The sequence below is a fragment of the Pangasianodon hypophthalmus genome, chromosome 2 (genome assembly GCF_027358585.1).
Source record: "Pangasianodon hypophthalmus isolate fPanHyp1 chromosome 2, fPanHyp1.pri, whole genome shotgun sequence".
NCBI lineage: Eukaryota > Metazoa > Chordata > Actinopteri > Siluriformes > Pangasiidae > Pangasianodon > Pangasianodon hypophthalmus.
The window spans coordinates 3884658-3909519 of record NC_069711.1 but is presented as its reverse complement, the minus strand read 5'-3'; the positions used below and the strand labels follow the sequence as shown (position 1 = coordinate 3909519).

The 24862-nt window shown below is 38.1% G+C and overlaps 1 protein-coding gene across 1 annotated transcript in view; it reads right to left on the bottom strand.

Moving 5' to 3' along the window:
• gnas (GNAS complex locus) overlaps positions 1–24862 on the bottom strand; it is a 64406-nt gene that overhangs the window by 19467 nt on the left and 20077 nt on the right. The window contains exons 3-5 of the mRNA XM_026945572.3: positions 21044–21098; positions 20818–20937; positions 9564–9661 (exon numbers count right to left, since the gene is read on the bottom strand). Coding sequence (XP_026801373.1) covers positions 9564–9661; positions 20818–20937; positions 21044–21098 — 273 coding nt within the window. The remainder of the gene's footprint in view (positions 1–9563; positions 9662–20817; positions 20938–21043; positions 21099–24862) is intronic.

Here is a 24862-nt window from a genome sequence, read left to right as displayed (position 1 = left end):
CCAGGATATATGCTTGTTTTTGTGTACACAAACATGAATAGTGCACTAGCGATAGTAGTGGGCCCCTACCCAAACCAACAACCAAGTTTCATGACGATAGCACAGTGCTAATCCTGATTATCAAATCAGGCTCATCAAAACTGGACAGTTGTAGACTGGAAAAAGATCAGGTGATTTTTTTTTTCTAATCTTCAACTGTCCAGTTTCGATGAGCCTGTGCCCATGATAGCCTCAGATTCTTGTTCTTGGCTGACAGGAGTGGAACCCGATGTGGTCTTCTGCTGTTGTAGCCCATCCACCTCAAGGTTTGATGCTTTGTGCATGCTGAGATGCTTTTCGGCTCACCACAGTTCTAAAGAGTGATTATTTGAGTTACTATATCCTTCCTGGCAGCTTGAACCAATCTGGCCATTTTCTTCTGACCTCTTATCAACAAGGCATTTCCACCCACTGAACTGCTGCTCACTCAATGTTTTTTGTTTTTCCACACCATTCTGTGTAAACTCTAGAGACTGTTGTGTGTGAAAATCCCAGGAGATCAGCAGTTTCTGAAATACTCAAACCAGCCCATCTGGTACCAACATCCATGCCACAAACAAAGTCACAGAGACCAAACTTTTTCTTCATTCTGGTGATTGATGTGAATATTAACTGAAGCTCTTGACCTGTATCCGCATGATTTTTTTTTTGCATTGCGCTGCTGCCATATGATTGGCTGATCAGCTAATGGCATGAATATCCAGGTGTACAGGTGTTCCTAATAAAGTGGACAGTGAATGTATATTTGTATTTACTTAACTAGATGTCTGGCATTTTTCAATGTATGTGGTGTTTAAGAAGGCATTGCAAACCCAGTAACACACATTTTTATATCAGGGGTTCTCAAACTGTAAAATAAATTTCAAAGACTCCCAACTCCCAATCCAAGTATAATTTCTCTTCTTATTACAGCCGTAGACCTTTTTATTCCTAAAAATTCTGCCAAGAGAGCACATTAGGTCCTGTTTGCTGTTACTGAGGTTTTTGCTGTGACCAGTTAATTAGGCTATAACTATCTCATAACTCAAATATAATAACTTTGATAGGTAGGTTGTGATGTCCACCACTGTAACTAAATTAAAAAAATCATGGACCCCCTGTCTATGCTACATGGACCCCTGGAAATCCCTGAACCCACTCTGAGAACCTCTGCTTTGGTCAGTTCTCTGAGTGGCTAACACAAGTGAAAGGAATGAAGTGATCTGTTTGTAGATGTTAGTGTTTAGTTTGATAAGAAGTTTGCATAGGCTGGTGATAGCCTGTGCGTGGCAATTAGCGTTTCCCTAGAGCTACATTTTTAGCTATAATAGCTATAATTTCAAATCCACAGGGTGTTCAAAAAGTCAGGAACCAATGGGAATATGCTGATCTGAATTTGTCAACCAAAAAATGATACAGCTGCTGAGAAAATTAGTAAATCTAATATTTTGTTTTGCGTAATGTCTAATAAAATGATGCAATGAACAATTTGGAGCCAGTTTGGAATCTCTTAAAATGAATACTATATATAGTTCAAATAGCATGGCACTGCTTGTTTGCATTTAATCCCAGTTTTATCCCATGTATGAAACTTCTAAGTGGCAACACTGGCTGTCCCAGACATATAAGTTTAGCTACATTATCTTTGTAACAACTGTCTTGTTGTTTATGCTAAATGACTAACATGATAATCATTTTCTCAACATTCACAAATATTTTTCACAATCACAAATCTTCCAAATGATTCAGCCAATTTAGGAACAAACTAGAATTATTGCTTTTTATTATTTTAATCAACAGGGAAATGCCATTCAATATACGTTTTAAGCTACTTTTTGTACAACAGCAACTGTGTCTTTTGTACAATAGTCACTGTGTCTCTTGTTAAATGCTAAATATATAAACACAGTTAAACTCTAAATAAATACATATACCAATCAGCCATATTATTAAAACCACCTGCCTAATACTGTGTAGGCCCCCCTTGTGTCACCAAAACAGACTCCACAAGAACCCCGAAGATGTGCTGTGCTATCTGGCATTAACTTTTTCAGCAATTTGTGCTACAGGAGCTCTTCTGTAGAATCGGACTAGACGGGCCAACCTTCGCTCCCCACACGAGTCAATGAGACTTGGGTGCCCACGACCCTGTCACCGGTTCACTGGTTGTTTTTCCTTCAGCTGTGGACGGAGAGGAGGTGGGTTGAACCGGCAGGTAATGCGTGATGATTCTCACCATCTTATTACCGCCAGTCTACTTATTTGTGCCTCTTTGGGCTTTCAGTGACTCCCGTAACCAGTGAGAGAGAAAGAGCGTGATATAGCTGGCGGAGCTTGCGAGACACGCACGCACACACATGCACCCATACACACGCCGAGACGCGTGAATGTGAACTTGATGGAGCAAAAGCCGCGAGTCCATGTCAGACCCTTTTGCTGTTGATTTGTTCTGTTTTGTTGAGTTTTTGAAAGTGCATCGACTGAACAATCGTGAGCCCGGAGGTCAGCTAAAATTCCACCTGCGTCCCGAGTCTTCCTCCACACCCTCACAGACTGGGTACATTGCTGCCGAAACCCGGGACCAGGGAAGACTCTGACACCGCCATGGAAGCCTCCCCACTTGGCGAGATTACCATCATCCACCGAACCCAACACCAAGAGGTCCTCAACAATGCACAATGAGCAGCTGCTGCACTTCGAAGCCCTTCTGCAGGAGCAGGATGAGAATGGGCGAGCACTCCAAAAGCTGCCGCAGGACGGCCTCCACGGATGATCTGGAGGCCTTCCTGGAGCATTTTGAGCATGCAGCAGCTGCATGAGAATGGTCGGAGAAGAAATGGGCTCAAGTTCGGTTCAGCAGAGCGTTAGCTGGACACCCGAGGAGTACTGCTGATGCTTCCGGTCGCTTCAGCTCGCTGAGGTCGCTGACGAAGTTATGGATAAGGGAGACATGTAAGTACAGCACAATCGAGGAGAAGTGTCTGGCCATCAAGTGGGTGGTCCTCACCCTCTGATACTACCTACTGGGGTGCACTTTTACCCTCTGTTCTGATCACACCCCACTCCAATGGCTCCACCGGATGACGGATACCAATAAGTGATCCGCACATTTCAGCTATTCTGCTACCTGGTTATCTGGCACTTCAGCTATTCAAATTCAAGGTGGTCCAGAGGCTGGGGGTGCAGATGGTGGTGGCGGATTACCTCTCCCGCCATTGGCAAGTCAGCTGCAGGCTGGATGGCTACCCAGCCTGAGTCAGGCAATCTGGGTATGTGGCAGCGGGGACGTGGTCAAGCGTCAGCTGTGGACAGAAAGGAGGCAGGTCGAACCAGCAGGGTACACGTGATGATTCTCACCTGTGTCTTATTACCGCCAGTCTACCTATTTGTGCCTCTTTGTGCTTTCAGTGACTACTGTAACCTGTAAACTGTAAAGAGAGTGATATAGCTGGCGGAGCTTGCGAGACACACATACACCCATACACATGCCGAGGAGTGCGAACTTGATGGAGCGAAAGCCACGAGTCTGTATCAGACCCTTTGCTACTGAGTGTTCTGTTTTGTTTAGTTTTTGAAATTGCGCTGTAAAGCGCGGACTGAATAAACATGAGTCCTGCCTCCCGAGTCTTCCTCCACACCCTCGCACACTGGATTCTACAATGCAAAACATACTTTTGCAAACTAGTCCTAGGATTTTTGGTCTATCTTCACAAAACTGATGTCAAACTACTCAGAAGAGTGTGAACCTCAATAATTAGGAAAAATATTTTGACATTTGTAAACAATATAGCCACCATACATCAATCAATTCTAAGGAGGTAATGCTGGTTTACTCAAACTGATGTAATTCTTATTGGTGTTATGGATTTAAACCAAACTTGAAAGACAGGTTCAGGACAAGGTTCTGAGAACGTTTGCAAAGGTTGGGGCATGGTCATTGAAAGGGGGCAGAGTTAAGTCCTAATAGCTTTTTCTCAAGAAGCAAAAGTCCAATTGAGCTGAAATTTGGTGTGCTGCATCAATCTGCTAATCTGTAAAGGGATTTTTAATCATCACTGAATTGCTTCAAAAACATGGCCAACTTCAGCCAATCAGCTTTCAGTAGGTATTTCACACAACTAGCAATGAACTACCATCACAAAACTTGATAAGTATGTTCATCTGTGGTGTCTTTATTGTTCTATGTATCTTGGCAAGAACTGGCCACTGGGGCCACTATTTGCTAGGGGTGCTTGGACCCCGCAGATCGCAGCTTGCGGCTATATTTATTATTTTCCTCTGATAAAACGAATCATGCAGCCTAAACCGTAAAGCATATACATAACATGAAATTTGATAGGTAGATGCAGTGTCACACCCCCTACTCAGAAAAATGAAATGACCAGATTGCACCTCTTGGTGGCGCTATAGCTCAAAAGTTTGTGTTTCGTTCTATATCCTTTTTCTTTTTAATCCCTTATTCAGCTTATTCCTTGGATTCTCCCAAAAAAAAACAGCCTCAAGAACAATTTAGTTCCACCCATTTTTTTTGCTAATTTGCATAATATGCAAAACCTACTTTTGCGAACTAGTCATAGGATTTTTGACCCATCTTCACAGATTTGTTGTTAAACTACTCAGCATACTGTGAGGCTCAATAATTATTAAAAACATGTTGAGATTTGTAAACAATATGGCCACCACAGGTCAATAAATGAAAATGAGGCGAAATAAAGTTGCAAAGAAATATAAACCTACAAAAATGAGATTTAGATTTAGAATTAAGCCAGGCAAACACAACTAGTCTGCTTTATTTGTGCAAGTATTTGCACTATTGAGTGCAATTTCAATAGTAACTGAGACCTAACAACTATCTTTGCCATAACCACTCTGTGGATACAAAAAGTCTAACAACCCTTTTTAAAATTGAAATTGTTTTTGTGATGTAAAAAAAGAAAATAAATTAAACCATGTCAGAACCTTTTTCACCTTTATTGTGAAATTGCAACATATAAAAATCTACTAACAAACAACCAGAAATGTTTTAGAGTAAAAAAAAAGAAAGAAAAACAAAAAACTTCCAACACCCTGCATAATTGTGCATGTCCCTGAAGGACTAATGGTTAGGCCACAGCGATCTCACCGCTGTGGCCCAGGTTCAATTCCCAACCAGGGAACCGATCCCAGTCACTGGGGTTGCATGCAACAGTGCGTTCTCAGTACCGGTCCCAAGCCCGGATAAAAACGGCGCCAAAATCAAAATACGTGGACCAATGATCTGCTGTGGCGACCCTTAACGGGAGCAGCGGAAAGAGGAACAACAACAACCCAGCATCACTGTGCACACCCTTTTATAATTGGAATTGTGGGAGTGTTTAGAATCAACCAATCACATTCAAACTCATGTTAAATACTAATTAGTATACACCTGCCATCAATTAAAGTGACTGATTAACCCCAAATAAAGTACAGCTTTTCCTGTTTGATTTTCCTGACATCATCTTCGTAATATCCAACTGGATAAGCCGGGGTCGCAAAGAGCTTACCAAGCTTCAATCAATATTGAAAAATATCAATCAGGAGAGGGTTACAAAAAATTTCCAAGGCACTGGATATACCACGGAACACTGTAAAGACAATAATTAACAAGTAGAGAAAATGTGGCGTAACAGTGACATTATTAAGAACAGGACATCCCTCTAAAATTGATGAGAAGACCAGGAGAAAACTGGTCAGGAAGGTTGCCAAGAGGCCTACAGCAACATTAAAAGAATTGCAACAATTCCTCACAAGTACTGGTTGCTCCCTACATGTGACAACAACCTCCCGAATTTTTCTTATGTCTGGGCTATGGGGTAGGGTGGCAAGAAGGATGCCTTTTTTCACACACACAAAAAAAAAAACATCCAAGCCTGGCTAAAGTTTGCAAAAAAAAATAAAAAAATACACCCAATCTCCCAAAAGCATGTGGAATGATCTGTTGAGGCCAAAGTTGAACTTTTTGGCCATAATACTGAAAGATATGCTTGGCACAAAAAAAAAACAAAAAAAAAAACAAAAAAAAACACAGCACATCACCAAAATAACACTATCCCCATGGTGAAGCATGGAGGCGGCAGCATCATGCTTCGGGGCTGCTTTTCTTCAGTTGGAACTGCGGCTTTAATCAGGGTGGAGGGAATAATGAATAGTTCCAAATACCAGTCAATTTTGGTGCAAAACCTTAAGGCTTCTGCTGAAACACTAAAGACAAAGAGGAATTTCACCTTTCAGCATGCCAACGATCTGAAGCACACCTTCAAATCAACAAAGGAATGGCTTCGCCAAAACTTTCAAAACAAAATTTCACAATAACAGTAGAAAATGTTCTGACATGATTTATCTTGGTTTCATTTTTTTACATCTCAAAAACTTGGCATTTTAACCGGGGTGTGTATTCTTTTTATATCCACTGTAACCAAAGCAGTGAAAATGAATGAGAACACACAAACCCAAGTGCGCACACGCACACAAAACAGATATGCCAATGTGACAGGAAGAACGTACAAAACATTCAGACAGAAAAAACTCTCTCTTCATGGGGCAACAGAGCACTCACATTTCTTATCCCTTCTCAGTGTGCATGATAGCACATGTGCTTTAAACAATGCTACCATTCTCCATTTCAGCCTTTCTTCCTCTTGCAGTCTCTCTCTTTGTCTTCTTCCTTAATGGGGACACTCTTTTATGGGCAGCACACTCATTTGGGAGCAGGGGTGGCACCACTACTCCAAAAGTGGTGGGGCAAAATTTGATGCTTTTGATGATATTTAATAAAAATTTGAGCTATTAATGATATTTAAACTAGATATCATGGGTAATGTTTTATTAAACACCAAAGACTCCATAACGTCTCAGTGTTTGGTGTCCTGGGAACTCAGATCTTGGGATGTTGGTCTGTCATCATCTGTCATTTGTCAATAAAACCATACAGACTAACTATGTATTTTGCTTTTAGTGCTATATGGAGCCAGGGTCTGATTATAATACAATAACAGTCCACAACACACCTTTTAATGAGTAGTTTGTTTCGACCCCGCACTCTTCATTTTGCATTTTACTCCTCAGGCAGATAACAAGAGCAAAATGTTAGTTCACAAAGTTAGATAGCACTAATTCTAAAACATGTTTTAAAAATCGAAGATGTTCACGTCCCACAATAGACTGTTTGTCACTGTAGCAACTGTTTCGCTAAACATTTTTCCAGCAAGCCTTACTTACTTTATTTGAAGAATGTTATTTGAGAAATGTTCTTGTAATCGATTCAGAATACAGAATAACTTAAAATATTGAAACGTTAGCGATACTGACTCAACACACGATTACGCCAGTGAGCGCCAAAGCATGGTTAACCCTTTATTGCTCATAGGAGATCCCTTTTAGGAGAACTGTCCCACCCCGAGCTGAACTGGAAGTTCTGATCGGTTTTTCAACCGAGTCAGACCTGTCTTTTATTGCCTGAAGTGCTGGGTCACCGCCCCAGGAGTTTGAAAAGTGCCAGGTCATATGCCAGCTCGCCCCCTTTGCTCCGGAGGCCCTGTTTGGGAGTCATCTCTGCTTACTGATTTCTTTAACAAAATACAATAAGTCATACTGGATGATCCACCTTCACTCTCTGTTTGTCTCCCTCAGTGTCTACTTGTGTAGAGACTAAGGGACGGAGTGAGTGAACTAATCTCTCTCTCTCTCTCTCTCTTTCTCTCTCTCTGCTCTCTGTTTACATAAGCACACAGAGAGGAGGGGGCACTTCCAGTCTAAACAGCTCAGCCTAGCATCCACAACAATCACCTTAGAGAAGAACAGGACATACACAGACAGTGTTGAGCAGCTTGTCATTTGGTATGCCAATGATCGTTTTTAAAACAGTTTCCTGATATTTTTACAATACTAAAAACTCCAAATTGCAATTCAAGAATGAAATGGCCTGGGTGATTTTCTATGAAAACAGTCACACATTATATCAAAAAGTTGCAAAGTCCCAGTCCTCCTTAGAAGCCCTAGTGTTCTGCCAGTGTTCATCTTCTCAGTTAGCAGTGGAGTGGCACATACATTTCGGATGCCAAGAAACGAGAAAACGGTTAAAAGCTAACATTTATCAGAGATGGTTTTGTTTAAACATGTATCACGTTTTAATTGCTTCTCTTCCAGTGCTTCTTCACAAACTAACTCTAAAGAAAACAACAGGAACAGAGAGTCGAAGTGGGCATTTATGAAAACATTTCCATCATATGAAGTATAGTTCCTCTTTTGGGGTCAGCGCAGTGGATCATTGGTCTGCATATTTGATTTGGCACAGTTTTTATGCCGGATGCCCTTCCTGATGCAACCCTCCCCAATTTTATCTGGGCTTGGGACCGGCACTGAGAGCGCACTGTTGCACGCAACCCCTGGCCGGGAATCGAACCCGGGCTGTAGTGGTGACAGTGCTGTGGCCTAACCACTGGTCCTCCAGGGACCCCATCATATGAAGTATAGTAATATTATTAAATCAAATGTTATAGTTGTTCAAATGCATACCGTTTTTTCAACCAATAGCATTTTGTTTTTGTATAAATGCTTTGTGGGATGCTTTAGCACCAGTACAATACAGTAAAAGCTAGCCAGCTAATAAGCAAAAACTCCTAACCACAACTCTTGTGTAAATGCCTGCTGATCTGCTCATGTTTATTTCCAGTTAATTTAAGTCCAGATATTACTTATATTTCAGGTTCTTAATGGTCATCTAGGTCCATGCTTCTCAAAGTGGAATATGCAGACCCCCTGGAGTCTACAAAGTACATAGTCAGGGGGGGTTTGCTTTTCTTTTTTCTTTTTCTTTTTTATTTTGATAGTGGTGGAAATCACAACCGACTATTATAAAAGTTATTATAAATATGATACAGAGTACATAGATATTACTCTGTTTGTCCGGTCACTTGAATTTAATGAGTTTAATCCAAGCATCAATAACTCGAAAACAGGTAGGCCTAGTAAGGTCAACTTGATTATAATGACTGTTTTAATAAAAATGAAGTGAAAAGTTCAGAAATAAAAAGCTCCATGGCTCCAGTAAATACCCAATATAGTATTGTACACATGTAAATATTGAGCCTAATATTTAAATTGTTGGTTTATATATAAAAAAAAAACAAATCTGTAATGAGGGGGTCCATTGATTTCTTTTGTTTCCTTTTTTTTTAAATACAGTTAAAAGGGTCCCTGGTTGCAAACAGAACCCTGATCTAAATCACAGTGTAATGCAATGAGCAGCATTTAAAGCAATACTGTATTGTGATTAACACAGCTCAGTGGCATCTGTCTTGGATGTAATTACATGAACTAACAACACTGACCTGTACTTCAAACAATACAACAATACAAGGAAGAGACAACAATGGACGAGGTTAAAAGTATCTACTTTCCTTACCAATGTGGCTTTTAATCTTTATTAAATAATAATTAAAGTCAGGTTACCCAATGCCCACCATTTAGCAAGAGAGAAAGAAAGAGAGAGAGTGAAAGAGAGAGTGTCAAAAGTCTATACTCACTACTGAGCACAGTCAATCAGCTGATACTCATTGGATCTCTCAAAGCAGGCTCTTACTCCCTCGTCGTGCCACAGAGTCTTTGTGTGTTCATAAAATTCCTGCCAAAAAGATGAAAAAAAAACTGAGCATGAGAAAAGGACGAAAGGAGAATAAACTAGGATTTTGAGAATAATTTCGTATTTGTCATGCTGCGTAACATCACAAAACGGATAACTTTATGAAATAGTCTGATCTTTTGAGGTGAAATGTTTAAGGTGTCAATCAACTGGATGCTCCAACGTGTGACTTGCGGACAAGTGAAATTCCACAAACAGCTGTAGGTCAGAATTTCAGTATCAGCTATTTGACAGCTGCATTTTTTCAGGCAATCAGAAAATCAGCATTTATGAGATGCTGACAACTGTAATGTCATTTACAGGTTTCTTCCTGTACCACACTGATTTACTTGAATGAGTGAGGGCCAGTGATCGCATCCTGTTTAAAATGCTAGTATCAAACCGCAGTTAAACTGGACAGACAAACATAGGTGCAGAACTCCATTTCTGGTTTATATGAACAATAAGAAGAGGTTTACAGACACACGATGTGGTGCTGATATCCGGTAAAGGTTCAGTTCGTACCCAGCTTGAGAAATGAGGCCCATTTTTGGCACCCGTGAGGGTAGTAGGGCTCCCACACCTCGGAAATCCCAATTTATTCCCTCCTACAAGCCCTAGTCGAGATGTTAGTGACACTATTTAAGCATTGTTTGGGTAGGCAGGAATAAAGTGTGAGTGCCGATAATTACAGCATATAATTAATGTTCTACATCAAAGATCCATGTAATGTGACATCACAGGATATTTCCTATGGTGTCATATTAAGATTTCAAAATTCTGCTATGTTTAAGTTAGCTTTCTTTATAAATCCAAGGAGAATATTTGGACCTTTCTCTAGGCCTAAACCAGCATGCCTTGCATAAGGCAATCTTTTTAATACTCATCAATTTAAAAAGAGACATTTAACTATGCTAAACTGTCAATAACATTGCTGACATCAGTTCTATGCTGATATGGCAGTAATCACAAAAAGAAGCTGTTCTCAAATTTGCCTTTGCAAAAAACTATATGCTCAGACTCCTGTGATCATCTCACCAATCATGACACAATAGATGTGAAAGGTCATAAGGAATGGCACAGTGGTGCAGCAGGTAGTGCTGCCACCTCACAGCTCACAGGGTCCCCAGGCCAATCCTGAGCTCCCAAGTTCTCCCCATATCCACAAGGTTTTTTTCTGGTTTCCTCCCAACTCCCAAAAACATTCTGGTAGGTGGCATGTCTGAATTACCCCAAGTTTTAATGAGGGTGTGAATGTGTTTGTGCATGGTCTCTTGTGTATAGGCTCTGGATCCTACACATACAATGTTCACACTAAACTTCAGAATAAAGAAAAATGTGATCTTTGAGATGTTGACCGTGGCGTGGTTGTTGGTGCTAGATGGGTTGGTTTAAGTATTTCAGAAACTACTAATCTCCTGGGATTAGTTCCTGAGAAAAGCATCTCAGAATGCACAACCCATCAAACCTTGAGGTGGATCGGCTACAACTGCAGAAGACCATGTCAGGTTCTGACGCAATTCCAATTCTGAACAACAGAAGACCATATCAGATTTCCCTCCTGTCAGTCAAGAACAGGAATTTGAGGCTAAATTCATGGGCACAGACTCACCGAAACTTGAGAGTTGAAGACTGGAAAAAGACCAGGTGATTATTTTTTTTTTTTTTTTCTAATTATCAACTGTCCAGGTTCAATGAGCCTGTGCCCATGATAGCCTCAGATTCCTGTTCTTGGCTGACAGGAGTGGAACCCAGTGTGGTCTTCTGCTGTTGTAGCCCATCCACCTCAATGTTTTGTACATGCTGAGATGCATTTCTGCTCACCACGGTTGTAAAGAGTGACTATATGAGTTACTATATCCTTCCTGGCAGCTCGAACCAATCTGACCATCTTCCTCTGATCTCTCTTATCAACTAGGCGTTTCCACCCATAGAACTGTCGCTCACTCAATGTTTTTTGTTTTTCACTCTGTGTAAACTCTAGAGACTGCTTTATGTGAAATTCCCATGTGATCAGAAGTTTATGAAATACTCAAACCAGCCCATCTGGTACCAACATCCATGCCATGATCAAAGTCACAGAGATCACACTTTGTCTTCATTCTGATGTTTGATGTGAACATTAACCGAAGCTCTTGACCTGTATATGCGTGACACTTTGCACTGCGCTGCTGACACATGATTGGCTGATTAAATAACTGCATAAATGAGCAGGTTTACAGGTGCCCCTGTTAAAGTGGATGGTGAATGTATAGTATAGTAAAAGTAAGTAGAGCAAAAGGAGCATTACAATAAAAGTCTTTTCTGTCATTTGATATTACATGGATGTAATAAGCTTTAGAAAGAATAGCTGAGAAGGACTGGTTTCATATCTTATTTCTATAGAACTGATAGAATAAGAAAACTTTAGGTTTTCTGAAAGCTGTCTTATATCATATTATTAATAGAATCAATAAAATGTCTAACAAAATGTAAATAGCTGACTTACCAAATTTATTGTCCTAACAGGAACAAGAAATTATACAATATATGCTCAGCTTCCCAATTATTGCCACATTTCAAAAGTTATCATCACAAAATAAATATTACAAAATAATTGAATACTACAATAATTCAAAATGTCCACTCAAACTACTGCTATTTAACTTTCCTCTAACAAACCTGTCATATAATTACAACCTGTAAAAAAAAAAAAAAAAAAATCTATCAAATCATGTTTTCTATCAAAAACTTGGCAAACCTATTGACTACTCTCAAAGCATTTTGAATAAACATAGACAATTAGTCATTTTAAAAATAATGTTTAATTACTCTCAGTATATAGAAACCATTGTTGCCTTTGATCATTTTTTTTTTGTGTAAAGTTTTTTTTTTTTTTTACCATCACCATTGGGAAAACCCATTTTTAAAAATTTCAAAAGTCTGTTACAGTATCTTCATTTTATTTTTCACACTGTCTATTGTACATTTTGAACAAGTAAATCACTAGATTGCAAATCGGACTGTTTCTTAATAAAATCTACTCAGATTTTTTGAAAAAACAGTACTCTCTTTTTCATCCATTTTATTGCTGCATTCAACTAAAAATTGTAACTTGTATTGTCCATATAAACTGAAGAAAAAGGAATACGTTTGGTCAGATTTAAAAAATATTGCAAATCATTTACATAAAAATATTTAGTTTCTCATCAAGACACGACTTCATTGCTTATACTAAACTTAATATAAAGATTCTAATTACTAGAATTATGTAGAATGCGTGTGATCAATTCACTTAGTATTAATGTAAACCAATTACATTAGGAAATCTTGCAGGGATGCTGGCACTGACGGGAACTGTAACTATAGTATAAAATTACCGTGATTGAAACATGCATAGTGAAACATGAATAGAGCCGTGGTAATGTGGCTGTTGCAGAACGCCAGCGACCTGGGTTTTACGCTCAGTTAATGTGAAAGCGCAAAGTTTGATTTTAAATACATGATCAAATCATGTTGGATGTATGAAAACAAATTACGTTAATGTAACTCAGTTCAATCGCATGGAACCGATGAACGCATTTGAATCAGGTAAATTCAATGAGCTTCAGCATCAGCAGTAAACAAACTAGCATTTCTTACCTATACATGAGTTATGCTGTAAATATCGTAAGTATTTACGATATGGCTTTATGGCTTTAGGCTTTATGGCTTTAGGTCGATCAACGTATAGACATATTAGCTTACTAAAGCTATAACATCGTCTGTACAGTTTGATGTTTTGAGGAGGAAAATATACATCACTCAATCACAGTTAGCTAGCTAGCCTGTTGCTAACAAAAGATGACCCTCCCCCTTTGTAGCTCAAATGCACGGAAATCGAAAATGAGGTAATTCCGAGCTCTGAATTCCAAGGTACGTTGAATGCAGCATAACTCTGTCAAGCAATTTAGAACAGCCAAATCGACCAGTTGGACTAGTTTTGTGTGTGTGTGTGTGTGTGTGTGTGTGTATTCTTCAACTCCAAACACATGACAAACCCCGTCTTCATAGACCTCACTTTGTCCAGTGAAGGGAAATTGTAATGCTACAGCATACAAAGACATACGACACAAATGTGTGCTTCCAACTTTGTGGAAATAGTTTGAGGAAGGCCCACATATGGGTGTGATGGTCAGGTGTCCACAAACTTTTGGCTGTATAGTGTAGGTTATCAGTCTCAGTGGAGCAATACCGAAACAACATGCACTTCCTACAGTCAATTCCAAAAAAAATTTCACATTGAAACTAACAGTAAAAATCCCCCAATCAACAGATTGGCACTATAAAAATGATCATGTATATAATATATATAATAATTCAATGCATCATGGTCTTGGGATGCTGTAGAGTTTTATTTTAACACAATATTTTTTCCAAGCACAAGGTTTTTTTTTTTGTTTTCTGCAAAAAAAAAAAAAGAAGGCTCATTGGTGTCATTTTATAATAGTGGGGTGTTGATTATTTTAAAATGACAGCAACGAGCCTTTTCCTTAAATATCTAATAAGCTGAAACATGTGCATGTATTTGCCATCTTCAATTCATACCACAGGTTTTTTGAAGTATTCAAACACAGATTTTTTTTTTTTTCCTAGTTTTTGTTTTCCGGTGTTGATTTTGGTGTACAGTTCAGTCCAAAAGTCTGAGAACACACTGAAAATCAGGGTATTTATTTCCATGTAAAACTGAAACTAAACATTAATATAAAGGTTTCAGAATTTTGAAATAACAAAGAAAGTAAATGTTCAATATCGTGAACATTTAATATTCAAGATTCCGCACTATTTCTAGGTCCCTAGTTAAATGTAAGCAAATTTGTGATATTGACCATGTTTTGTACAAAAGGTCAGATTTCCCTTAATAATCTCTTCTACTGTAGCACGTGTTCAGACGAAACACAGATGGATTTGATCTAAAATGGATCACGAGGTTTTACACAAATTTGTGGAGTCCATGCCAGGTCGAGTGCAAACGGTCATTAAAGCACAAAGGAGACGTACCAAATACTAAGAAACTCTGAACTTCAACAATGTAAATATTTCAAAGATTCTACTTTTCACTCAAGTTGTTGTCAATAATATAATTTGTAATGAAAATTGTTTTATTAAATTAGAAAGCATTTCCACAAGTGGTCTCAGACTTTTGGACCCCACTGTATGTTTGAAGTAATTATCTTGACCAACCTCCTGGCATGGTACCATCAATCTTTACAAGAACCTACCACATGGTATCATCAATCTTTACAAGAACCTACCACATGGTACCATCAATCTTTACAAGAACCTACCACATGGTATCATCAATCTTTACAAGAACCTACCACATGGTACCATCAATCTTTACAAGAACCTACCACATGGTATCATCAATCTTTACAAGAACCTACCACATGGTACCATCAATCTTTACAAGAACCTACCACATGGTACCATCAATCTTTACAAGAACCTACCACATGGTATCATCAATCTTTACAAGAACCTACCACATGGTACCATCAATCTTTACAAGAACCTACCACATGGTATCATCAATCTTTACAAGAACCTACCACATGGTACCATCAATCTTTACAAGAACCTACCACATGGTACCATCAATCTTTACAAGAACCTACCACATGGTACCATCAATCTTTACAAGAACACCACATTTAACAGTAGGTCTCAGGTGCTTATCATTGTAGCACCCTTTTTTGCCCAAAATGCTAATAGTATGCATGAACAAAAAGTTAAGATTTTTGTCTCATTTGACCAGAACACAAGTTTAACTGTAGTGTCAGTGGAGTTCTAGCGGTGCATTTTGTGGTTTGTATTCAGGATGAGCGTCTTTTATCCAACCCTTTCATCCAACAGCTTTTTATTATGGAGATGGCATCTTTTTCAATACGTTCACAACCGACTCAGCGAAGTGAAAAGCTTCCTTTGCCTGCATTTTGGCTGCTTTCAGGAAGTGTTGAGAAAAAGCAAGTGAGTTTAGCTGTCCGGACTGAAAAACATGCAGAGGTGTAGGTTAGATCTGTGCCCCAATAAAACTTAAGGTTAAAACATGATGGCTACACTAAAGCTAAAGTTAATTAAATTAATTCATTTAATTTCAAACAGTACTTATGTCTGCAAATACTTTTGGTATGTTTCTTGTTTTTTGGGGTTTTTTTTTTTTATGCAAAATGCTGGATCCTGTTTATTGGATCACCTTGTTGCATTATTTGCTGGGTTATTGACTGAGTCGGTCACAGTGACGGTGGAAACAAAGGAGATGTGGCAGCCCACATTGTAACTTGTAATTCCTGACCTCAGACTGGGAAAAAAAAATCAAAGGAAACACCCCCTCAACTCAGAACTCCTATTCCTGAACTTGATCTCCTCAACTTAGAGTTCCTCCAAGTTCAGCATGTTTTTTTCCCCCACATTGTAGCTCGAATGCAAAAATGGCATCATTCCAAGCTCCAGCTTCCCACTTGTAAGTCACATGCAACATCATATACACATGCAACATTATATACATTCTACGGTGTATCCACTAAGATAAAGGTTTGTATTCCATTTTTCTATTTACGAAGTTATTTTCAGTATAGTTAGCAATCAGTGGTTCTCAACTGGTGGGTTGCAACCCAAAAGTGGGTCGAGGGCCCTTTATGTTTGGGATGCGGACTGCTGGAAAGAAAAAAAAAAAGTTGCTAAATGCAAATGAGAATGAAGATAACAAATGGAATACTGTAGAAAAATATGACGAAGCAAACTCTAGTTTCGAAAAAGTAAAAAAACAAACAAACAAATAAATAAATACCACTTCCCATAGCTGTTGTTATCGCCAATTAAAAAAAATCTGTCATGTTGTGCAGCCAGTCAAATTCTGGCACTAACTCATCTGTAAACAATTGGTGCTAGCATGGATAAACAGAGTGAAATTCCCTCTTCCTCAGGAAGAATGGAAAAAAAAACTATGCAAGGTACATGAAAATATGACCTGGTTTACATAAAATCTGGCTTTACTTGCACAGAAGATAAGCATGGTTTGTGCAGACCACAGATTCAGAAGACATTTAGAGACAAAACACTCAAGCCATAAAGACAAGCTTGTTGAGTTTTTCAAAAGAAAGCAACAGGATCTGGACACAGCTCAAAAACATTTTCAAAAACACGTGCACTGTTCAGGAGAAAGCACTTTGTACATCGTACTCACTACATCGCAAAATGAAAAAATGCAAAAATAAATAAATAAATAAATTCCTCAGGTTTCGCACTGATTTACACAGGCTAAAATATCATCTCTGTTCTTGTTAGCTGCAGTTAAATCTCATTGTTATGTTTATGCGTTTATTAATTGTGCATTCTTCATATTGTGTGAACAATTCATAATATTTGGCTCAGTGTTTTTTTTTTATTTGTTACGCTAGGTAAATCGCACTTACACAGGATTATGTTTATGCATTTATATAGTGGCCCATTTTCATACTAATGTCACGTGAATAATTAATTTCCCACTTTATTACACATGCGCACTGCATTTTATAAACTTTAAACTAAAAATATTTTCCATTGTAAATACTTACGAGGAACAACTTTAACAACTCAATATGCAAGTTGTTTTATTTCCTGTTATCTCAGGTGGTAAATGATTATTTTCCAACTTTATTAGGCCTAATCAATCGATAACTGTTAGTAGTATTAATAACATTCATATGCAATATTAATATGCATTCCTTCTTTTACTTCCATATGATAAACAACATTAGTGTAGTGTTGGGACACGACTTGATGTCCAATGTAAAATCTGGGTCCAGTTTTTCCCTGGACAATAACAAAGCTAACATTTATGCGTGTTAGCTTGCTGCATAGCATTAAAAGTGACTATAGTATAACTGTATCTCATAAACAGATGTTTACAACATTTTGTAATGTGTAAATAAATTGTGATCGTTAATATAATGAGATATACAAACAATGTTTTATGCATATATGATTTGCAATACCCGTAAAGGTCTTAAACGTATTTTAGGTGTAGAGCTGCATGCGAGATATTCCTTGTGTTTTACATAATATTTTTATGGTAATAAACTAATAATAAAAATGTAGCTGCAAGCGGTGATCTGCAGGGTCCAAGCACTCCTAGCAAATAGCGTCCCCATTGGCCAGTTCTTACCAACATATATAGAACAATAAAGAACCTTTATATGAGCATATCAAGTTCTGTGATGATGGTTTAATTCTAGTTCTGTGAAATGCCTGCTGAAATCTGATTGGCTGGAGGAGGAGGTGTTTTTTTAAGTAATTCAGTGATGATTAAAAATCCAGATTCAGATTAGCCAGATTGATGCAGCACACCAAATTTCAGCTCAAATGGACTTTTGGTTCCTGAGAAACAGCTATTTGGACCTCACTACACCCCCTTTCAATGACCATGCCTCAATGACCATGCCTCAACCTTTACAGACATGCTCAGAACCTTGTACTGAGTTGGGTTCATGAATTACAGCTGTTTGAGTAAACCAGATCCACCTCCTTAAAATCGATTGACATATCGTGGCCATATTGTTACCAAATGCCAACATGTTTTTGATCATTACTGAGATTCACACTCAGCTGAGTAGTTTGACACCACAAATGCGAAGATCGATCAAAAACCCTAGAACTAGTTTGCAAAAGCAGGCTTAACATATTATGCAAAATATCACAAATATACGTGCGTAGAACTAAATGCTTGAGCAAAACAATCAAACTACAAACGAATTTTCACTGTACACCCTATTTTCCAGGAGATATGTTTGATTTTGTGTGCACAAACATGAATAGTGCCCCCCCATTGGCCAAAAAGAGTAAGATCACATTAGATAGTAGTGGGTCCCTACCCAAACCTACCAAATTTTATTACGATAACTCAATGTTAACCCTGTCAAACGCCTGTTGAAAGCTGATTGGACGATGGTAGCTATGTTTTTTTTAAGTAATAAGTTCCTAATTAAAAATCCACTTACAGATTAGCACATTAGTAGAGTTTTAGCGTTAAGTCAATAATATCTAGGTGAGGTTATCCACTGTATAATGAATGAGACTTGAGCATAATTTTTAGCAAGTGCAATCATTAGGATGTCCAAGTGAGAACATCCATAATCAGCTTTAGGGTATCTGTGTGGTATCATCCCCAGCAAAATCCTGGTAAACTTTAGCCTATCAATGCAAATCCACCCTGAGCAGCAGCCAGTGATCCACTTACAGATTAGCACATAGATGCAGCATGCCAAACTTCAGCTCAAACGAACTCGTAGTTCCTCAGAAACAGTTATCTGACCTTAGCTCCTCCCCTACACATGATCATGACCTTAGGCTTGGCATATGACCTCAGACTTTTGTCCTGTATATGGTGTTATTTTGAGCATTTTTGCATTGCACCTTAACAAGGGGATGTGCTGTTGAAAAAAAATACTACATTATTGGTGCTTGTCTGATTTAAATTTAAGACCAAGTCACTAACTAACATATATTATGTACTCAAACTGTAATAGTGTACAAAACTTCATGGCTTAAAAAGCCTCAGTGTGATCCTGTTAGTTTAGTGCATGGTAGCTAGGTGGTTAGTCTTAGCTAAAGACTGCTGTGAAGTATGCCAAGACAATATAATGGTTTGCTAGGCTCCAATTTCTGTCCATCACAGTCAGAAGAAATCAACAAATTCATGCAACAAGCATGCACATTGCTTCAATCAGTGATTTACTTAGCTAAATTAATTATCTGCTAGCTGCCAAATACTCTCCTCACTTCCAATGAATGGTATGAGTTCGTCCCACATAATTGTGGCTCTTTATATTTGGCAAAGTTCTAGTTATACTATCTGTACTTCAATGACTGTAATAGGTCTAGTGATTCATAAAAGAGCCTTTTGCACCACGGGAACCCTTTCATAGTACCTGAACTAACTGTGGAACTACCCACTTTTTGGCGTTTTTGCACCTCCGGAACTGGGTGTGATTTTAGTACCGGACTGCCTTTTTCGAGAACCAAATTAGCTCCTACTCTGGAGCAGGGTCTAACCAGCACAACTGGTACTATCCGTGACGTAAGTAGACGTTGATTGGCCAAATGCACACGAAAACGCCCTCACCCGCCATGATTTAAAACGCCATGTAAACATACTGTAGTGTTAACTTATTTCGCAAGTATGGAGAACAGCGATAGATGGACGCGAGACACAACAAAAACACAGCTCCGATCACAGCGTCCTCCGTCCTCTGGTTGTTTACGTTGTTCTTTGTTTCCGTTGTTGAACGCCGCGCACAAATGACGCCGCTGTCGACCAGCTTACGTCACTTCCTAGTGCCCACAGTCGGTGCGAATGCAACCCTTTAAACGATCCTGGGAAATAGTTCGTGCAAAATCGCCCAGTACTTTAGTACTGTAAATTTAGTTCAGGAACTAAAGCGGTGCGAAAGGCCCTATACAGTAAGCCACTGTACTATGAAACAAATCAACCACCCAGCTTCCATCCTGATATAGATAAGAACAGAGAGACTGACCTTCAAATGGGTCAAAAAGTACTTTTGGTACTTACGTGTACATATGAGTATAGCAACAGTCCTTAATATTTATTATACTTCTAGATTTTAACTAGCCACATAAAGCCATAATAAAGCTGCTTCCCATTGCTTCTGCCCAAGTCCAAATTTTAAATTATGTTGTCTACCTAAATCAATAGTATTTGCCTATAACAACAGTAGCAAGACAAAATCTAAGCTGAGTGAAGAGGGGACTTATGTGTCTTTTCCATAACATACGTATGAATATAATTAAAGGAGTCGAAGACCCAATAGGGCAGATTAGGGTCTCTCCCCTCTGTCCTCTCGGGAAAAGAGTACCTGCTTAGGCAGGCAAAGAGCAATAAGGCCCTGAACAACACACTGAAATTCTCTATGGAAGTGTTTAGAGGTTATTAGCAGTGCTAATAACTGCAGTGGCATGACACCTCAAGAGTATACACTGCTCCCTCAGGTTGGAAGATTTGTTCAATTCACTTGTGTGACATCCCAAAGGATGGGATAGGAAAGGATGGAAAACACAACAAAGTCAAGGCATTCTCTCTCTCTCTCTCTCTCTCTCTCTTTCCCCAACCCTTGCCCCCTAAAAGAAATGATCATGATACCTACCGGGGTGAATTCAAAGTCTTTTTGATTGGTTAAATTGAGGATGTACTCGATTCGAAACTGGTTTGCTGGACAGGCTAACTGAACTGGAGGTACCAAACTGTTCATTGCAGTCACGATAGTCTGCAGAAAGAACAGAGGTTTCACATGACTAAAGCACATCTTTCAATATAGCATTTCTTATAGCACTTGTAAGCTCATTAATGTGTCTGTGAGGATCAACACTTACCTCTATAGCTTCTTTTATATTATTCTTAATATCCTGAATTTTCTGTTTTTTCTCCCTGTGAAACAAACAGACTGTCAGTCATCAGTGTATTCAAGACAAATTTTCAAATCAAGCAATTTTCTTTATTGTCATCCAATCAATATACACATACAAAATAGCACTTGCTGGATTCTAGGGTTTAATGTGCACATGATTTCTGGGTTAAAAAAAAGCTTTGTTCAGGTGCAAACAAACAGTGACCGTCTGTGAAAAGCATGATATAATTGTTCAAAGAACGCTAAAGGTTAAAATAGATAAAACCATAAAACAAGCATAAATCTTTAAACAACTTGTACGTTTTTTGTGCCAAATGCATAATAGCCTATTCTACCTCTTGTCATTAACTGTTAATTCAATCTATTTTAACATCTCTACACCAGGTGAAACCAAAAATAACTTTATAATATACCACCTTTAGTGCTGTACAGGTGTGATGGTATATTATCCTTACAAAATGTGAGTTATACCAATTTAATTCATTTTATTTCATTTTATAAATAAAAATTTATTTATATAGCACATTTAACAATAGACATCAACACAAAGCAGCTTTACAGAAATAGATTTAGTTTCAATTTAGCCCAGATCTAGATTTAGATCCCTAATAATCAAGCCAACATAAGGAAGAAACCTTCAGAGGAACCAGACAAAAGGGAACCCATCCTCTTCTGGGTGACTCCATACACTGGGATATAAATCATTACTCTTCCAGAAATGTACTCTAAAGTCAAAAAGTAATGGGTATGTTGAAAGGATGTTCAGTATGAGCATCAGAGTCTTTATGATTAGAAGAGAAGTCTACAGTACTCAAAGTGAAACTGGAATATAGGTGATTTCCAGCTGTGGCACTGAAAAGGCCACAAAAAAAAAATCCCACAAAAATTTGTGTAATCAGTAGTTCTACAGTTGCTTAATGTATCTTGTTTAAAAAATATTCCATCAGCAACAACTCTTATGTATTACTGTGACAGCAGGCCACTCAAATGGGTCCCACCACGTCCAGAGCACATTTGAAGTCGAGCGCACCAAAGAAAAACAAAAAAGCAAGTGTGCCCGAAGTGGAGAAGGCACAAATTGTACAGGGCTGTAGTCTGCAAAAGTACACCAAGCTGAATTCACTGGAGCATGAATTACTCAGGACTTCCAGATTGACTGACTGATTGACTTCACACCAAAGTCACTCTTTTCAAACTATGTTTTCTGGAGCAAAAATAGCGTCACAGGAATGAGAGCTATAACAGCCTGGGGTCTGTGAAGAACACCACATCTGGATTACTGATAACCCTAAAAACATGTTGCATCAGACAGTTACACGATGTTAAATTTTCTGTTTAAATAAAGTGTGTCCTTAATATACTGGTAGTGTTGAAGTATTTCATTCCTGATTCATGGTCAAGCATTAAGTGAATATAATTGACTAACCTATATGTTTTACTACTGTCTCAGTTCCCACATCTAAACAGATCCTTTTGTCGACTCCAGAAATTATAGCAGAATGGAATGTCATGACAAACTTTTGGAAGTGGTTGCTAGTATTTGTAAGTCTACGAATCTTCGTAAGTTGTCCAATGGAAAAAACCAAGACTAAGACTTATTTAAAAAAAAACAAAAAAACAAAATCTGAATTAACAAGTCAACTACATGTAAATATTTTAGCTCAATCTAGGTAGCGAAAATTACAGAAAACTCTATTTTTTTTTTTTTTTAAGAAAATATCCTAAACCAAAGCTAGCTATTAATGTTTGGATTAAATTGTAATTCTTGGATGGTATCCATCTGTATAACTAGCTATAAAATGTCATGTGCCAAATTACACCTTTAGACACAAATTAGACCTTATATTCAAAAGTAAATTCAGATGACCAGCACTCAAAAACCAGACTCTTTAGTAGGTTTGAAGGCTACATGAGAGTTTTTTAAAAATTCAAACAACCTCAGGATACGCTTGGAAGCCATCTTGTGTACGCACAGTTACAACCAAGTATATTTCTATCTTTACAGGGAAGGGTCACTCAGTGGCATGTCCAGATCACTCGTGTTAATTAATTGCATGTCCATCGCGACAACAGCTTCCCGATCCAGCCGTGAGAACGATTTCAATAAGTTCTTCTTCTGTCAAAGGCATTCTTAAAGGATAAGTATGAAAAATTTTGGAAGACATTTTGCTAAAAAGTGTTAATTTCCCCCCCTTTTTTTTGGGACATCCTGTATTTGTATTATAATTGACAAGATTAGACTGGTGAATTAATTACATATAGCCTAGTGTTTGTATAGAGAAAATAGTGTGAAGTGGTTATTAAATACGTTGGTTACAAATAATCCCTGACAAATCCCTGTCAGTAACCATAAATGACAAGATGTCTGACAATGAAATTAAGCTGATTCTGCTTAAAAAAAAAGTTAAGTAAATGTTATTATGTATTTTAAATTAAATGTTAGAACAAATTTAGATGCAAGCAAATCTGACAATAAGGAGGCAGTCTTAGAAGTTATTTTAGCTAATTAATAAACATTAATTAACTCACCCATCCTATTTTAAAATTATATTACAAATATTTTCTTGTGAATCAAAATGAAATCACAAAGTTTTGCCTACAGTACTGATTTAGTGATTTCTTCTCTACTTGGTCACCGAATACGATATTATTAACTGATTTTCCCTACACCTCCATACGACCTTAAACATTTTAGGACCAGGAAGGCTTGTTACTTGCAAATCAGATTTGGCTACAGAGAGTGAGAGATAAAGCACTAGAATTTTGTGATGATGTCGAAAGCCACTGCCTTATGGATAAATTTTAACGCATGTTTAACATGTTTGAAGACTGGTGAATTTGACTGACAATCTATTAATTATTTTAAAAATTATTAATTTTTTTTAAAATGTTTGGCCATTGAAGATAAAAGATACAGTACACGTTTATTAGAAAGGCCTGTTTTCTTCAGCCTCCAGTTGGCCATGGCTCTGACAGAGTTTTGTTGTAATAGTTGTGTGGAATCAAAGCTTTTGTGCTGAGTGACTGGTTAAGACGAGCATTAAGCTGTTCCAAACTTCACGCTCATTTTGGGGTCGTTTCAAACTTCTTGCTCAGTTTGGGGTTTCTTAAACGCTTCTTAAAGATTTGCTCTATCCTGATGGCTTACAATATGTGACCAATTGCAACTGGCAGGGCAAAACTGTTTAGCAGGAAACGTTAAGTTAAATTCAAAGTTCAGTCACATTGTGTTTAGCATTGTGTTTAATCGGGAGATGTCATATAAATGTCATAAAAGCTCCCATCGGTGGAAGTGACAAAATGTGCAAGACGACATACAGTACAGCATCAATTCTAAGGCTAACACCATAATAAATATATCAATCGCCAATTCAGAGAGAGAGAGAGAGAGAGTGTGTGTGTGTGTGTGTGTGCGTGTGAGAGAGAGCGAGATGGGGGGATCGGTGCCACCCATGGTGGCTATTTTTAAATCAAGAAGCTTACAAGTAGTTAAAATATTTTATCAGCCAAGAAGTAGAGTCGCATTTATAAATGCTACATACAGGTCTGCCATCATCACTGTTACCAGGGCAATACAACTGTTTATTTAGGTATTATGTTCAGAGCTGGCAATTAAGCAGATTTTCATTTAGTTCAGCATCGCTCGAGAGCTTCCATACGCAATAACAAGTGTTCTGATAGAAAAGCGAAAAAGATATTTAGAAATTTACTCCAAGTAGAGGTGACCCATAACATATGAACCATAAGGAACAATAATATTACCCCTATAATAACAAAATTTATA